At 43.1% G+C, this 18,584-nt stretch overlaps 1 protein-coding gene across 6 annotated transcripts in view; it reads left to right on the top strand.

The window, feature by feature from the left end:
• Positions 1 to 16,549, top strand: part of LOC121600677 (zinc finger protein 189-like) — a 34,147-nt gene extending 17,598 nt beyond the window's left edge. For 3 of the 6 annotated variants that reach the window (XM_041929510.1, XM_041929511.1, XM_041929512.1), the window contains exons 3-12: positions 8,609 to 8,748; positions 8,843 to 8,910; positions 10,700 to 10,891; positions 10,975 to 11,114; positions 11,188 to 11,323; positions 11,395 to 11,884; positions 11,956 to 12,467; positions 13,584 to 14,071; positions 14,151 to 14,432; positions 15,825 to 15,916. In XM_041929510.1, coding sequence (XP_041785444.1) covers positions 8,609 to 8,748; positions 8,843 to 8,910; positions 10,700 to 10,891; positions 10,975 to 11,114; positions 11,188 to 11,323; positions 11,395 to 11,884; positions 11,956 to 12,467; positions 13,584 to 14,071; positions 14,151 to 14,432; positions 15,825 to 15,908 — 2,532 coding nt within the window. In that variant the 3' untranslated portion in view covers positions 15,909 to 15,916. Of the gene's footprint in view, positions 1 to 8,608; positions 8,749 to 8,842; positions 8,911 to 10,699; positions 10,892 to 10,974; positions 11,115 to 11,187; positions 11,324 to 11,394; positions 11,885 to 11,955; positions 12,468 to 13,583; positions 14,072 to 14,150; positions 14,433 to 15,824; positions 15,963 to 16,460 lie in introns of those variants that run through there. The other 3 variants (XM_041929513.1, XM_041929514.1, XM_041929515.1) reach the window with 3 other exon arrangements.
• Positions 16,550 to 18,584: the final 2,035 nt, after the last annotated feature.

Below are 18,584 nucleotides of genomic sequence, written 5' to 3'. Positions count from 1 at the left end.
TGTCCAGGACTAGCACGGAAACACGTGTTTCAACCGCATCGCGCTGTATGTGTATATGTGTGTGTGTGTGTGCGTGCATTCCAACATCAAAGTATGCTGGTTTTACTTGGGATCGAATTTATACATGCGTGCGTATGATATAAAAGCCGCCCAGTGTGGTGAGAAAGAGAGGGAGAGCTGTTGCGACAAGATGATTGCGTTTGTGAGGATTTTCATGTGCTAGTAGGAAGAGACACCCTATTCTCGCATAATACCACACACTCTTTCCGCTGTGTGTGAGTGTGTGCATGAGTGTGTGTGATTGGCATACCATCATCTCCACTATGTAGGTGTTCGTAAAGGCTCCGCTGCTCTATACTTTGCTACTGGTGGCGCCAAACACACTTGTTGTTTACCTATAATAAGCAAGTGAAGAGAGGAAAAAAGAATAAAATAAAACCAAAGACAACAAGTGTAAAAGACGCGAACTTGAACTTGGCATTGGAACGTCTTTGAAAAGGTATTGGCCGGTTTTTGTGTGTGTGTGTATGGTTCGTTTGTTTTGTTTGGTGGATTTTTTTTCGTTGTGTATTTTAGTTCCATCCTTGAGGCGATGGCATTTACCGAAGATTTACAGTGTAGAGTGATTCTTTTTTATTTTTTGAAGGAGTGCTTCGAATTGTATTCGAAATCATCAAACCGTAAAAGCTACATTCCACGTTAAAAATGCAAATCCAACATGATAATGGCTTTTTCCGAGATGTTTTTTTTCTAATTTGCTTTCAATGACGTCATTTAATATGATTTCCTATAACGAATTTCTTGTAATAAATTCCTAGCATCACCGATTCGCGTCTTTTGAATATGAAATAACTCCATGAAAGTGTAAATACAATCGTGAAATGTCAAAAAAAGAGGAATTGTTGAGGTATTATGTAACACCAATTCCAATTGCTGCGCTCTAGTATAGTTCACGACATCGTGACGAAGACTTCGCTTTAATGATCACTTCTCGCTCACCGATCGTGGGAGAAATTAAACTCAATAAATGTAACTCCCCGTCTCGACCCCTAATTGATGGCTACAGATGACGCTCTTCTGGCTCGCTAGAAAAAGGGGGTGGCTACTTACAGAGGGCGGAAGAAGAGTACATTTGAAAAATGATGATGACACTGCAAATGTGCACACGTTTTACCGACTGTGCCTTGGAGACAGCCTTGCCTTGGCACTGGGTATAACATTAGATACTTGTCGGGTTTGCTACAAAAATAAGAAAATGCTATAGCACCAAGATGGAACGCGATTACTCAATCGATTCAGTTGTACTATTATTGAACAGGGTCGTGAGAAAGGAGGGGGTGTAATATGTACATCAGGATCGGTAAAAAGATATACCGATCGAGATTAATATGATCGGTACTGGCTGACGCCTGGTGAAACGGTTGGCATAAACTTGGCAAAGGGTAGCGAGAGGCAACAGCAACTAACGGCATTTCAAAGCGGCTGGTTAAAAGTGGTGTCAAGATGGTTCGAATTGATCTGAAAATTGATAGCTGCAGTGAAGGTTACGTAATAGCGGTACGCGTGAGCACAGTGAGCGTGTGTACCCAGTACGCTTTGGCATGGTTTCAATGCGATCTTTGCCACAACCTTCGATCTTCTATTACCTAGGGAGGATGTAACTGTTTAATATTCGATCATGTCAGCGGAGGTTGGACGTTTTTTTTTAATTAAATGCACTGCTGAACATTTTGTCGATATTTCACTTTTATGTGTTTATTACGCTGAAAAAGGGATAGTAGTATTATTCAAAATTCAAATTTGAATTTTGAGGTATTTCAACGTTGGGTTTCATTTCAGTATTTTTCTTACGTTACGGCCAAACCTAAAGCACACCTAATAGTCCAATTTAATTTAGGATGTAAAATTACGCCTTAATGTATGCACGCCGCACGGCAAAGTTGCATTATTATGGCTTCACTTGTTGCTTACTAGGGAAAGTAAAGTATGGTTGACATCTGAGAACCCGAAGGACGCGTTTAGTAGGTGTGCTTTTATCACTGCATTACATTGAGCAGTATTGTTTTCCATAGATAGTGAAATATGATGGTTTAATCTTACCGGCACTCTAAAACACCTTCACCAGTGCTTTGCTTAGTGTCGGTAGAGTCTGTAGTCTGTAGTGCACCTGTGTCTCTACACAGTGATACTCTACTTCAGGCAACATTCGTCTGTGGTGCACTCATTGTCGAACTGTATCGTGTTGGCTCTCGATATAAACATAAAGCCACAGTACATTTGAGGGCTTTTGCTACCGCAAGAACAACCTACCCATATAGTGCATTACACAAAACAAGGGTTTGTGAGTCCAGCACTCAATGCTATGGGTTTCATTTGAGTGGAACGCATATTATTGTCCGTTGCTCTATTCATTAAAACCTGTATATGGGGGGACCGTCTGTTGGTGGGTCGTACGCGTCCGTATCCACTATCTCTCTCTCTCGCTCTCCCTAAATGTAATTACAATAGTCATTTCTTTCCAAACTGTCTAACCGGATGTGGGACGTTCAACACAAAGGCAGTACATTCAGCGTAGGAGGAGAGCTTTGTGTTTGTGTGCGATATGATGGCTTTTTATGCGACTCACCCGACGAGGCATCATGTTGAATAGTGTATTTTGTTGAATGTGACCACCACTTGTCCATGTTCAGCACATTATGAGGCGCATGTGGTGGTTATTAGCATGTTAGCTATTAACATTGCCCGTCAAACGAAATGGATCACAACAGTTGCACAACCGATAAGACCTCTATCCGCTGTGCTGTGCCGCCCGGGAGGGGACGCCGATCGCGGTGAGGCTTATCTAATGAGCTCACTGAACGAGAAAGTGCTCTCGTGACGGGAGACTATTGTTTGTTTGTTGTTATTGCGAACGTGCACACACCATTTCAACCTCCCCGCGTATGTATATTTGAATTTTATTATTCGCCTTTTTGCACGTATTCTTTCTTTCGTTTACGATACAAACATACAGTTTCTAAGCGTTTAACACTTGAACTACCAAGCGTTTATTACAAAATTATTAGAATTATTTAATACAAAAAAAATCTTTCTGGCTTAATGTATTTGGAATATAAAATATAAGGTTATATTAAAACTTTGTCATCTCATGGCTTTACTTATGAGTAAAAGCACGATGAATTTAAGCGTTACCAGTTAAAATTGATGGTCCTGTCCTTGTAGTGTTAAAATAAACGCCTAAATGTATGCATTGTGCGAAACATTTTACTTTAATGTGAGGGTTAGCGTTTCCTAAACGTGTTTTAAGATTTGAAAATGTATCACAAACAGTATGTGATTGTGTGTGAGCTGGTTAAAATTTCCCGCCAATTTGTCGCTGCCCCACCCGATGATGAACCCTCTGGTCCCCTCTTTACGGATCTACACCCCTGTATATGTATTCCCAATAGGCACTGGGGGGCTTCATACACCTCGCACCAGGTCAAAAGCAAACACACAACACTTCTTACCATTACCAACACACTAGTGTTGCCACACAGCCTTATCATAATGTTGTCGATGGTAAGCCACTCCTAGCATGCCGTTCTCCACACTCCACACAGCAGTTACGGAAAACAGTGTTGTGGATGGAAATGTGTTGGAAAAAGTACCTTCTCTCCTACATTCACAAACAGCCCAGCCGATGCTTTACATTGGGGGAGGAATATTTTGGCTATATTGTGGCGCCCACTCTGTGTGTGTGTATGCTCCACAAACTGATGGTGTGCGTGTGCGCCTGGACATGGTTCCTCCCCATCCAGTTTTGTACGAGTTGCGTGGAAGGAGAAGAAGCATATTGCAGTTTGATTTGAACATGTTTCGCATACCATCAAGGGGAAAGGGATAGGTCGTCGTTCACGCTGCGTAGATACACAGGATGCTTTTTGTTTGTTTCAATCTTGTTTGCATACACCCTACGGAAGAATGTTTGATTAAGAAACATTTGATGTTAGTGTAAAATTTACCAAGTCTCTAAGAAAGCCTCAATGTATGCAATTTGCATTACATTTTTAGCCTTTGAAGTAAATTGATTCCCAAAAATGATCAAATTACGCTTCATAGTGTGGCACTTTCAGGCGAGCACGTTTTGGTTTGCACATAAAACTGCATTCCCGGGCAGGAATATTGATTAAATTTTCAAATTCCCGAAGCACGCGGGTAATCACTCTGCCACAGGTTTCGCTCGAGAATGGGGTTGGGCTATGGGTTTCATCCTATTGAGCAATGGGCGCGGGTGCAACTTTTCAATTGCAATTTATCCTTGTCCCTAGGAATTTGCAATCGTGTAGCGTAAAACATTCCTGGAGCTGGCATGCTCGGGCACACGTACTCTTGTTTTACATGGAGGGCGCTGCTTGTTATTACTGCATTGAACTTGTTGGCAAGTATTGTGTGTTGCTTTTATTATTTGATTCTTTTAGCATGGCTATGAAGGGGGTGGTGTGATCGTAATTGTGAGAGTTTCAAACGACCCAACTGTACGCAGAGCCTCACCCAACGAATTGAACAATAATGAAGCTTCCCAGGATGCGTTAGGGTTGTCCTGGTTAAATGAAAATCTGATGCTCGCATCCTCATCATCATCAGCAGCAGCATCATCATGTTCATTATCCATTATATTCATTTGCGGAGTTTGGCTTCAATCCTTCCGCGGGTGTTCCTATATTTCTATACCATGTTCGTTGTTCGTTAGCAAATGCCGGGAAAAACGTAGGGCTAAACGGGGCAAAATGGGCACCATTTATTTTATGCATTATTTTACAGCAAAATTACATTCTAATGTTCAAAATGCATTGCAGTGTGTTATTAACATTATGTAAGTGTTATAAGCTTTAAATAAAAAATAACCAAGAAAAATACAAAAATAAGATTTAGCAGCATATTGATGTAATTTTACCCACTTTGAAAATAAGCTTTTGCGTGGTATATTTTTGAAGATTTGATATTTCTATACAATTTGTCTGAAAAAAAAGCAAGGCAACTGATGAATACGTATTTTTAATAATGCAATAAAAAATACAACTTCATGTGGGGCAAAATAGGTGAGGCTATGGTGTTGTATTAGTCCACAGAATAAAGGTAACAGGCACAGCTTCAAAAGATTCGATTTTGTAGATAGAAACGTGTAAAAAATGGTTTTTATTTTAATAAAAAAAATTTAAAGAATTTTAAAACCTTTTCTCCTATTGCCCTTCTTCTTCTTTTTCTTCTTTTGCTCAACAACCGATGCCGGTCAAGGCCTGCCAACCCACTTGTGGGGTTGGCTTTCAGTGACTTATTGATTTCCCCCCATAGCAGGATAGTCAGTCCTACGTATGGCGGCACGGTCTATTTGGGGCTTGAACCCATGACGGGCATGTTGTTAAGTCATACGAGTTGACGACTGTACCATGAGACCCTAGTGTTTCGAATTGAGCTTCGAATTGATACCGATAATGTTTTTTTTGTTTAAACATCATTTGGGGTTGTTTTCGTGTGGGTTTTTGCTGTACACATGATAAACTTACTTAAACTAAATTTACGAAAATATTTTGAGGTATTTACAGCGGCACCTACAATCTGATGACAGCTCCACAGTACGCTTGCAAAATTCCCCTAGTCGATTGCAATACTCTCCTATATGATTGCAAACTTACACAGCTTGCAAGCAACATTCCCTTACCGATTTGCAACATTCCCCTAACTGATTGAACTATTCCCTTATATGATTCGAAACCCTGTATTTTACACTTTTTCATATGTTTAAGTCATTTTCAGGCTAGGTGGCAATTTTAATCCATAGATGAATGGTGGAGCCATATAATAATGTAAGCATAATTGTGTTTTGTGGCAAATTCAAAGGAGCAGTCAACTGCTTAACGTGCCCATTTTGCCCCGCTTTCCCCTTTTGCCCCCTACACACTCAACCGATGAGAGATGATGATTGATTCGTCGGGTTGAATGGCGGTGTTAGATGAACACAAGGTTGCATCGAATTTCCATTCGCTCTCGTGTAACTCTCTCATAACTCGCTCATGTATTGTTGGCCGCATATGAGGAGGGGTAGGGTTTTGCTCATTAAATTGAATCCCTGCTGAAGCGAGATCTGATCGATTGAAGGATGCCTTGAAGGACTAATTGGATATTACCGAAAAAAAGTGAATTTTTATGTAGGAAATGTGGTTCGATATTTTTCTTTTTCTATTTTATTCATATAATACTTAAAAAATCATAAAACTATGAGACATACGTGTAAAACATTGTATGAATTTTTCATGCTGACTATTTTTAACCTACCCACTGAACATTGCCATAAACAACGCATCTTTTTCCTCTACTCCGATCCATACACATATGTTATGTGCATTTTATGTTCATTGCTACCATAAACCTCTCAAGGCAATATGTTATTGCTACGCTGCTGGTGATGGTGATGGTGGTAATGATGTTCCCGTCGCTGCAGCTCGGAAAGGTGTGGGTTTGACTGTCAGTGGTACAGCACCACCACTACCACCCTTAGAGCATAGAAACATGTTCCGTACGCTCGGAAATCGCATCCATGCCACCTTCCCTGGTGTGTGTTGGAGAGAGGAGGAGTCTCGCGTGTGAGTAGGGCGGGCGCATAGAAGTGACGCAGCCACACACCACCACCGCGTGCTCTCTTGTGTGCGTTGGGTAGGAAAAAACTTGTTTTTTTTTTTTTAATCTTATCCACACACACCCAACGCACCGTTGTGTAGTAGAGTTCGTGAGTTGGGATGGAAGAAAGTCCCCCAGTGTGTGTGTTTGTTGTCCATCGGTTGTTTGTTTTGTAAACATACTTTTTGATACGGGATCAGCTGATTTTGCAATAATGAGCATAAAAGGTTGTGGAATTTTGTCAGTTTTAATTGTTAAGTATTGCAACTGAGCAACGGAAAAACCAAGCAAAATATTAATAAGCATTGTTTTTGCAATACATAAAGTATTTTTAAAATATTAACAAATAGGTGAGGAGGTGTGTAAAATTCAATAAAAATTGACATTCAACCTCTTTTGCAACGGAATTGCCAGAAATTGCTCCATCAACAACCGTGTGTTTGTATGTATGTGTGTGTGCGTGTGCGAGTCGCTTATACACACCTATAACATAATCGACATGTTGCGCTGTAAGCAGCATAATCGAGATGATGCTCACTATTATGTTTGCTTGCAGGGGGAAATAGACACGTACACACATACACACACGGTCATACAGACATACAGGACAGACAGAAGAGTGCGTGACACGAGTACACATAGAATCACCGGTGGTGGTGTGGCATCGTGGTGGGATATGTTATGTTTTGACCTTCCTTTTTTTTTGCACACACAAGTATCGTGTGTTGTGTGTGTGTGTGTGTGTGTGTGTGTGTGTGTGTGTGTGTGGTGTGTGTGGTGTGTGTGTGTGTGTGTGTGTGTGTGTGTGTGGTGTTGTGTGTGTGTGTGTGTGTGTGTGTGTGTGTGTGTGTGCGTGGATTACCGATCAGCTGATTTTGACAGTTCGGTTTTGTACGTGTGTTTCCGATATGTTTACAACACAATCGCAGGCCAAGAGAATCTTTTCATAGCATCAATCGAAAGCAATCGTTGAACAAAGCACGTGTAATGTGTTTCATTTTGTCATCGCTTTTTTTTTGGTTTATATGTGCAATATAGAGTGAGTTTTGTCATAAAATTAGGAAAAAAATGATTTTTTTAAATGCTTCAATAATTAATATTTTTACCCTTTTTGCGAACGTTTAATGAATAATTTAAATATCCAAATTAAAACACAATAAAAAGCAGCAAAAATAGGTTAAAATATGAACTAAATTGGAATGAAGAATCATACCGCCCGTGGATCGTGGATCACATATACTCATCGCAATGTTTTGCTTCTTTTTTCTTTCTCTTTTTCTCTCTATATACCTACCATATCGACCATCATCATCGTCATCATCATCTCATCTTTATCGTCTTCTGCGCCACCACCACACAACGTCCTGTGTGTCACATCATCATGCCCGCTGATTAATGTGCCTGTGTGTGTCATTGATGAAACTTGAAAATTTATTATGCTGCAACATACAAACAAACCATTGGATTGACAACGACGAACGCTGCTCTGCAATTGGATTATCAATTGGCCCTTGGATTGGAACAAAAATGTGGACCCCCTTATTAAATGGTGCCGTCGCTGCATCAACATTGGTTTTAATTAAAAACGTTTAAAACAAAATAATTGCCGACTGCTGCTCCGGTTGATGATGAACACACATCGCCCATAAATCAACGATAAATCAACAATGCGCTCCCTGAAACCTTTTGCACTACGATCGATTTTTTCTCACAATCAATTTATGCTGCTGTTAAAAAAATCCAATCGGAATTTGTCTGGCGTGCCGTGCGTGCTTTTGTTTGCCGAATTCCTTATTATACGATCGCCGCAACACACGCCGCCACCATCTCACCATACTACACCATCCATATATATACATTATATATATATATGCTACCCATCCTACCCATCTTCCTATTGTGTTGTTGTTGTTGATCCGTACCCTCTCGCTGTGTGGACTAAAACGAACAGATGCCATACTTGCAGCTTCCGGACGGGGCTAGCATTTTACTGAAGGACGGGAAAGGTTCCATCTCGCACGCCGGCGGCAAAAGCGTCCGGCGGATGATCGTCGTGAACGATGCGTCCGCCCTGCCGCAGGGAACGCAGCGGTAAGTGACACTCACTCACTGTAGCGCCAGTTATTAATTGGATTGATTTGATCGGTTTTTTGATAACACTCGGTTCGTGTCGTCTATTTCGCAGGATAATTACCACCGGCGGTACCGCGACGGCCGTTGCCACTGGCCATCAGAAGAAGCACGAAGTTATAAGTGAGCATACCACACCAAACTCGTTTATTGATTTAAGCGCACGAATCTTAGTTTAGTAGGTTGGGGGTTTAGCTAGTGTGTGTGTTTTAGCTCTGTTTGGGTTGATATTAATAAAGAATAAATTTAGATTTTAAGTTGCGAAATATATTGGTAAGAAAAATTAATTAAAATTCCTCCGATTTTAGTTAGTGTGACCAAAATCTAAATTCAGAAAAGTTGCAAATGTGATTTAAAACAGAAAATTAAGTTTGAAAATTAGTAGAAATTTAGTACAATAGAAATGAATTTTATACCGCAGTAACAAATTCGCGTCAAAGATCGTTAGATCAAGTCGAAAGATATTTTAGAAAAAGGAACTCCTTTCATAAAGAGTTTATTAATTTCTGTATGAAGAAATCATATGTTAAACAAGAAAATATTGTTTATTTTTCGACAAATTGCTGCTGTGACGTGATATTAAATTCATTAGTTAGAATTAATGTTTCCGTCTAATCCATGGCGATTTGAATTGAATTATACATATATTTATGCATTTTGAAACGTAGGCTGTATCCTAATGACACACCCCACCAAAATTATTAGCTTTTGTCATAGTTTTCTAGTCGCTTTCAAATGTGCACATCTTAACACTTTTTTCCGGGTCAGTTTCTAATGTGAACGGCATTATTCAACAATCGCGCGAGCCCAGCTGTCACAAATAATGGCAACTGTTAAAAAACATCTTGAATGTTTTGAATAACACGGTTCGCATTGAAAACTGAGCCGCAAAACAGAGTATTCACCACCTTCAAGATGTTTTTCAACAGCTGTCTAATGGTGCATTTGCCTCATAATAAAATTCCAATTTTTTTAACATGATTTTCAACATGCCACAAATAACTGTCAAACTCAATCCAGCTTGAGATGTGTTGAAAATCATGTGGAAGAACTGAAACATTATTGTTGATGCTAATACAACATTTGACATCTGTTGAAAAACATCTAGCAAGCAATGAAAAATGTTGTAAACATTGGAAATTGGCTCGGAAACCCCCCTGTATGATCAAAAAAACCAATTACATTAGACTATCAGAAATTAATCTAGTACAAAACATGTTCATATAGATAGAACTACTGACAACGCAAAACATATTCGTTTAGATGTCCCTTTGTTTTCTAAACTCCTGTTCGAACGGAAAATCGATCGATTTATTAACTACCAGCAAGAAAAGGCGGTAAACGAAAGCGGATTTCCGTGTAAGCCCACGGTTTCATATGCTGCTGCTTGTTGGGGGCTTGATGTGTGTAATCTTATCTCCCCGAAACCATTCATTTCCGTTGGTTGTCTGCTGTGTTGCATTTGGAAGCGGCGGCCCCCAGCATGAGTGGGTGCTATTCCTAATGGTGGGGGTTTCCCGATCAATAATTCAACATATTCATGTGTAGCAGAGAGGAAAGGGGTGTTATCATAGGTATTAATCGGCACAATCTAGTTAGGAGTAGAATGATTTATTTTGTTGTTGGTTTTTTTGGCACTTTAATTTAAACGGAGTACACCTTAAATCCTTCTTACTAACGTTTTTACTGTATTTTTTATATATTTTCCTCTTTTCAATATTCACTTCTTTTCCCTTTAACAATTGCTAACACCTAAAAAACGCTCAAACTTCCTCCCGGGATTACTTACGCTCTTCTCGCAATGGTGCACTTTGGGAAATGGAATTTGCTGCTGGCTATAATGCAACAACACAACAACACGCGCAAAACAACTGCGGCAATCAATTAGACCAATCCAATACTACCACTCTAGCGAACGGGCTGATCGATACGAAGACGAAGGCCATCCTCACGACGAGCGGTGCGAGCGCGTTCATGTCCCCGATCGGGCCGATCCAGCTGACGGCGGAAGAATGCAACGACATACTGATGAAGCGGGCGGCCGCGGCCGTCGCTGCGAACAATCAGCACGCGCCCATCAACAACAACGATGGCCAGCATACCTGTAAGCGCAATTGGAGTGGTTCGATTGTAGAAAGGAGAAGGGGTGTGTTTTCTAACCTTTTGCACGTATCTCGTCCACTGCAGCGATTTCGGTACAGGTGCAGAAGGTGATTCAAGGGCTGGAGGAGGGAGATGACTCACAGGCCACCACGTCCAACCATCAGATGAAGATCGAGCCCACGCTGAGCATCTCTCCGAAGCTGGAAGCGGTCGAAATGGATTACGTGAGTGTCACGAGAGGAGTTCACGTCGAAGAGCTTATTTTCTAACAAACGCTCTATGCTTTCCTCGATACAGAATGAGTACGTGCAGCAGGAGGCCACCACACCGACCCCGAACGTCGTGCCGAAGGAGCGCCCGTACTCGTGCGACCAGTGCGGCAAGTCCTTCCTGCTCAAGCACCATCTGACCACCCACGCCCGGGTCCATACAGGTGAGAGTGTATCGGAAATACCGCGCTGTGTACTAGTCGCCGTCATAACACAGTCCTTGTTGCTTTTGCAGGAGAGCGGCCCCACGTGTGCGTGCACTGCGGCAAAGACTTTGCCCACAAGCACTGTCTCAACACGCACCTGCTGCTGCACTCGACCGAGCGGCCGTACCAGTGCCAGGAGTGCAAGAAGAGCTTCACGCTGAAGCACCATCTGCTGACCCATTCGCGGGTGCACTCGCGCGAGCGGCCGTTCGTGTGCGACCAGTGCGGCCGATCGTTCCCGCTGAAGCGCCACCTGGTAACGCACAGCAAGTTCCATGCCGGCGAGCGGCCGTACGTGTGCGCGGACTGTGGGGAAAGTTTCGCGCAGGACGAGCATCTGGTGATGCACTCCCGGTTCCACGGCTCGGTCAATCCGTTCCACTGCCGGGACTGTGGTGCGACCTTCCCGCGCAAGTTCCAGCTGGTGAACCATGGCAAGATCCACGGCCGCGTGCCGCACTCGTGCACGCTGTGCGGCAAAGAGTTCCTGCAGAAGCGCACCCTAGCGGCACATATGAGGTAAGGCTAGAAGGGGGTTTAAAAAATCATCTCAAATGCTCTCATTGGCCCTTTTTTCATTGCCCTCTCAGAATCCACACCGGCGACCAGCCATTCCCGTGCATTGCGTGCGGCGAGGGTTTCCGCACCAAGTCGGAGCTGAACGCGCACAACCGCCACACGCACAGCGGTGTCAATCCGAACGCGTCCAACACCACCATCATCACGACCAACACCGTCGTGACGTCGAACGCGCAGCAGCAGGCGCAGCAGCAGGCCCAGCAGCAGGCCCAGGCCCAGAGCCAGCAGCAGCACCAGCAGCAGCACATCGAGGTGAAGCAGATCCAGCACTACCAGGGCCAGCAGCAGGTGCAGGACGTGTCGAACGGTAACATCATCACGACGATCGCCGCCACCGGCCAGGGCTCGCCCGAAAACTCGGGCAAGCCGCAGTTCGCGTGCCGCGAGTGTGGCAGCGCGTTCAACAGCCGGGAAGCGCTGGCACTCCATCTGCGCCTGCACACCGGCGACAAGAGCCTTATGACGGACCTGTGTGCGCTGACCGCGGCCCTGCCCGGCCACCTGTTTCCGGCCGTCAATCAAGGTAAGTCCAGCTGTCCGGTCAGCGATGTCGGAGGGTTTTTTTTCCTTTAGTTTGCTCCGTATCTTAACAGGGTGTTTTTTTGCGCCTTATCTCAAGAGAGTTGACACCTTTTGCCGAATCGTTGTAACACTATGACACGAAGCGATTCGAGAAACGGTGCCACATACATGAGATAAAGTGAGAAAACATCCCGTACTTTTGCATTGAGTGATGAAGAGGATTCTTGGGTATTTTTAACAAAAATTTACATTTTAATCCAAAGGACTGTTTTATGCATTTTGTTAGACTTAATTATAACATCTTTAAAAAAAAATCATTCAAAATCATTTTGTTTGGTTAATTGATGCTAACAAAATAGAAAATAGAAAACACTGTTGAGCACATCACTTTAACATTTACACTTCCATCGATCCTGCACCCACACAATCAGAAACTACTCACGAATACTCTCATTCACTGTTCCCGGCGGGAAAGAAGGAGGCTTAGGGCGGCTTGGTATTTTGTTTTGTTTTTTTTTCTTCCTTTTCCTTCACATGTACATTTTTTTATTTTGTTTTTTTTTTATGTTTTTTCTTCTCTTTTTTCATGTTCTTTTTCTGCCACTACCACTACCACTACCACTACCACTACTACCACTACTAATGCTCTAATTCTACTGTTTTTCACTACTACTTGTTTTGTAATATCTTCATCATTGCCATTTTGTTCCGTTGTTGCTATGCTTTTATTTATTAAAACGTTTATGGTATTATCTACTTCTTTTTCTCTTCTTTAACATCATTTGTTTTCATGCTTGTTTTTTTTTTTTTTTGGTTGATTTGTTTTGTATCTCATTTTGCCAATCACGGGACTGACTGGTTTTAAACTCACATCTAATTTTTAAATTAAAAAAATCATCATTCACATTTTTTTATTGTAAAACTAAAAATTATAAAATTCGTACGCTTCCATTTGCATCCAAAACACATTTTATGTACATTTACTATCCCTATCACTCTTACGATTAAGACATGAAAGTAGAAGAGTACCATCCGATGGTTGAGACCGTGGTGAACGGTGGTGACAGCACGATCATGGCGACCAACAACCCCATAATACAAAACTCTTCCTTTCCAGTACAAATAATTACCTCCTCGGGGCAGGTGGTGCAGCAGATTCAACCGCAAAGCCCTCCCCAGCAGCAGCAGCAGCAGCACCAGCAACAGCTGCAACAGGCGCAGGTTGTGCAGCAGCACCAAACCGTCGTACAGCAGCAGCAGCAAAACCAGCAGCAGCAGATCCAGCACCAGCAGCAGCAGCAACAGCAGCAGCACCAGCATCAGCAGCAGCAGCAGACGAAACCGAAATCCCACTACTGCACCCACTGCGGCAAGGGTTTTGCGGCCAAGCACGGACTGTTGCTGCACAACCGCCGCCACCCGAACGGTGGATGCACGGTGCGGACGCACGTGTGCGAGTGCGGTAAGGCGTTCTTCCAGAAGAACCATCTGATGCTGCACCAGCGCCAGCATCTGGAGCAGAATCAGCGCAGTGGTGGTGGCGGGGCGGCTGGTGGTGCCGGTGGGCAGCAGCAAGCGTCCGCCGGACAGCAGCAGCTCGTTGTGGTAAGCAAATCGTTTGCTGCATTTTGCATCTAATAAGGGGAGCCATTTTTAATTGATTGTATTTTTGTTGTTGTTGCAGATTCAACAACCCAACCAAGATTCGTTGGTGCAACAGCAGCAGCAGCAGCAACAGGCTGCAGCAGCCGCTGCCCAGCAACAGCAGGCACAGCAGGCTGCGGCTGCCGCTGCCCAGCAGCAGCACCAGCTGCAGCAACAACAAGCGCAACAGCAGGCCGTTGCAGTCCAGCAGCAGCAACAGCAGCAACAGCAGCAACAGCAACAGCAGCAACAACAGCAGCAGCAGGGCCAGAACAATCAGCATGCCATGCGCAATCTGGTCATTGCGAATCAGCCCGTGCAGGTATCTTATGTAAAGTTACATTGAAGCTTCCCCTACACGAGTGTGTTGTTGTGGAACGATTTGTGGATGGAACGATAAAAGTAGATGGAAATTAGAATTTTGAATGAACAAGAAAGTTTGTGAGCATAAAGAGCAAACTACTAATGGTTATTTTGTTGAGCCTCTTAAAGTACTTATTGAGAGCATGTGGACTTATATGAGATTTGCTTGCAATGAGGTACCTTAAAGCGATTGCTGAGTAGCTTAAATTGAACTGCAATTCTTGCATATCTGAAAAGACACATCATTTGGAGATTGAAAGATGACAAAAAAAGTTGTAAAATGCGTTGGAAAACATACAGTGGCATTCATGCAAATTGCAATAATATTTTATAAGAAAAATAATAGGTTTCAATTACAAATATCAGACAAAAGACCGAGCTTTTCTCATAATCTGATATAACGATAATTGGATTGGACCGATGAACAGATACACAGGGTTTTCAAAACCATTTATCAATGTAAACATTATTATTCACCGCGTGCAAGATGTTAATCCAGGTCAATCTGACATTTCGTTTCCATCGTAATCTTTTTTTAATATCTTCAGTATGTTTTTCAACACTTCCATGGTCTATTGCCGTAGTTTTTTCACCGGGATATTACAGCCGCATCTAACCAGGATTTCATTGATTGCGAGATGTTTTTCAACAGCTGTCAAAAGTTGTATTTGCATCGACAATAATATTTCAGTTCTTCCACATGATTTTCAACACGTCTCAAGCTGGATTAAGATTGGCAGTTTTTTGTGGCCCGTCGAAAATCATGTGGAAGAACTGAAACATTATGTCAAATGCACCATTTGACAGCCGATGAAAAACATCTTGGAGGTGGTGAATAATGATGTGCACATTTGAAAGTGTCATGGGAAACCCTGTATTAATTTTGAAAATGTTGTACAAATCTTGATGAGATGCGGCTTCAAACTCCGGCGAAAAAACGATGCCAATAGACCGTTAAAGTGTTGAAAATCATACTGAAGAAATTTAAAAATATTTTGGTGGAAATTTAATATCAGATTGATGTGAATTTACATCTTGCACGCGGTGAATGACAACATATACATTCGAAAATGGTTTGCAAAACCCTGTAAGCAGATTAATCATCTGTAAATTGCGTTCGCTGTCCAGCATGCATAACATTATTTTACTTTTTTTGTAATATTGCATGCCTCTAGCCTGCATGCTCTAAAAGTGTGTGACAAAATAGCTTTTGAGTGCAAATTTAACCCCTACGAATGTGTTGATACTAATCTGGAATATTACTATCTCTCCCTATCTCCCCCCAAAAAAACCCACCAAAATCCCTATCCACCACCTCCCCCAATCAACGCGCACACCCCCTTTCCGCTAGGTGCAGGTCCTGGAGGGTAACACGACCCAGGTGATCAAGTACGAGATCATTCACGACACGTCGCGCCAGTCGAACGTCGAGTGAGAAGAGGCGATGCTCCGTATAACCAAACCGGACGGTACGGAGGAAATGAAGAAGGTATTCATACTGAAGAACGAGATGGGATGAAATTTGCTTCACAGTGGTGGCCCTGCTACTAGTGCCGCTGCTGTCGCTGCCGCCCCCGCCACTACTACCGGTGTGGTTGTGGCCACAGCCACCCACGCCTCCGCCACCGCACCGTCCAGCAGTGCGGCAGCCACCGTACCGACAGCGGCTGGTGGTGGTGGTGGTGGTGGTGGTGGTGCTGGAAGTGAGATGGGAGAAAATCATCATCAGCATCATCATCACCATCCCCCCCACCACCACCACCATCAGCAGCATCATCAAGCGCTGGTGGAGGGCGCTGTGGAAGGCGGAGGTGGCGGAGAACAACGTAGTGGTGGAGGTGGAGGCAGTCACTATATGGTGACACAGCAGCAGCAGCATCAACAGCAGCAGCAGCACCATGCAGCAGCAGCGGTTGTAGTACCGGGGGTCATTGAGGAGTCAAATGAGGACGACAAGAGTAGCATCATAATTAATAATTCGCATCAGCAACACCATCATGCGTCCCAGCAGCAACACCATCAGCAACAACAACAACAACAGCAACATCACTACCAATCGCAGCACCATCAGCAGCGCCAGCAGGAGGTAGTGGTGTCGGTCGGGCAGGCGGCAAGCTTGATCTCGCCGAGCGATCATCATAACTACGCGGCAACGGTCACCGATACGCGCCTTGTGTCGACCAGCACCAGTGCCACCTACCACACCTACCATCATCAACAGCAGCAGCAGCATCAACAGCAGCAGCAGCAGCAGCATCACCATCATCATCAGCAGCATCATCATCATACCTCCGTGGTGACGCTGCAATCCGGTGGCACCGCAGCTGCCGGTGGTGGTGCTGATGGGAGCGGCGGACCGGGCGTTCAAGATCAGCGCCATCTGCAGGACGTAAAGCATGAAAAGCTGTAAGAGAGAGAGCATTATTAGAAGATATGAGGTATGCAAATGTGTGCATACGGGTTGTAGGTAATGTAAAAAGAAGAAGGCGAGAGAGTACCGTTTAGAAAGTCTTTTAGTGTACGTTAAGGTAGGGGGTAGTAAGTGGGCAGACAAAACGATCCGCCAAGCTTACGAGAAGCATAACTCAAAACTGAGTGCGCCGCCGCTAAAAACACACCGGCGTGTGGTTAAATCAGTCTATTTTAATGCTTGCTGCTGTACGTTCCGAGGTGAAGTTTGAACAATCTTCTATATTTTATTACTTTCATTCGAGCTTTTTTTTTCTTCCTATTCGATAACTACCACTATATTACGATATGTAAATCAATCCAGTGCACATAGCAGAGAGAGCGAGAGAGAGAGAGAGGAGAGGGGGCAACGTAGCAAAACGGTGGTAGTTGTTGGTACAACTTTGTATTTAGATTCTTTATCGATTTGAAAACCCCTAAAATGAAAACTTATTCTTAATTTAATGCGCTTGTGTACGCTTTAGTTAAACGAAACGACCGCGCACTCCTTTTTCCCACCGCGGGGGTAAATGCTTTGAAAAATGACTATTTTTGCGCACTGTGTTAGTCGCCGGTACTATGGAACTGTAAAAAAATATATATCTGTAAAATGAACATTGTACACACACATACACACAGGCACACCGCGGCGTTGTCGCAATCCTAACACGCATGTATCACGAACGCGTACGGAACCGGTCGACACAGAAGAAAGACGAAGGGAAGTATCATCCTTTTCCAGGCAGGAAAATGATGTTAGGAGAAAGGTTATTTTAATTGTTATTAAAGCAAAGAATCTGTAAAAGACGGATTTTCGAAATTTGGTTGCTTGTGGTGTCCTGTCCGCGGTGGAGTGTTTTATACGGGTTTGAAATGATTTTGATACGAACGCGATTCCCTATATTTTCTATGCCATTTCATTTATGTGCAGTGGCTGGAAGGAAGGCACTAAGCAATCAATTCGACTCGAATCCATCCTTGGTGCAGAAAAAGCAGTTTGTATGTAATGTAAAACAGGCAGATTTCTTTTCGTATTTGCTTTCCTTAACCCTTCACATCAAAAAGGTACGTGAAAGTAGAGAGTACATAAGCTTTCGGATTTTCTTTTTCGATTTCGAAGTGTCATAGTAAAGCGGCACACAGAGAAAACCCCCCATTGTGGCGCTATTGGGGTGACGTCAAGTTTCGACTATCTGTGTAACTAATCCTAAGTAACGTGCTTGCATGCTTAGACAGAGGTTGTACATAGAGAGCAAATGCTTCACAAAACACAGCACGGGGAGAGACAGCACCAGAGACAGCATTCAATGATGGAAATGCCATTATTGGGTGGTGGCAAACATTGTAAACATCCTATTCAAACGCACCTTACACTACCCCGTGCCCGCACACCATCATTCATATTCTGTATTAGTATGTGGCCATAGCAAAAAAAAAGGAAACAAAGAGAGCACATTTAGTAGCTGTTAAATGAGTTAAGTTAAATACTTGATTTCGTACGCGCTTTTCCTCCCCTCTTTTGCGCAGTGTAGCAGGGTAAGGTGAAAAAATTGGTTATGCAGAGATCCAAAAGTTGCTGTTTTTTAAAATAACAAAATGAGGATAAGAAGCAGATACATGAATTGGGTTAGAATTTGATAAAGGAATGTACTAAGAACACTAC

The sequence above is a fragment of the Anopheles merus genome, chromosome 3L (genome assembly GCF_017562075.2).
Source record: "Anopheles merus strain MAF chromosome 3L, AmerM5.1, whole genome shotgun sequence".
Classification (NCBI taxonomy): domain Eukaryota; kingdom Metazoa; phylum Arthropoda; class Insecta; order Diptera; family Culicidae; genus Anopheles; species Anopheles merus.
The sequence above is the reverse complement of the archived record's forward strand: the minus strand, read 5'-3'. Positions and strand labels throughout refer to the sequence as shown.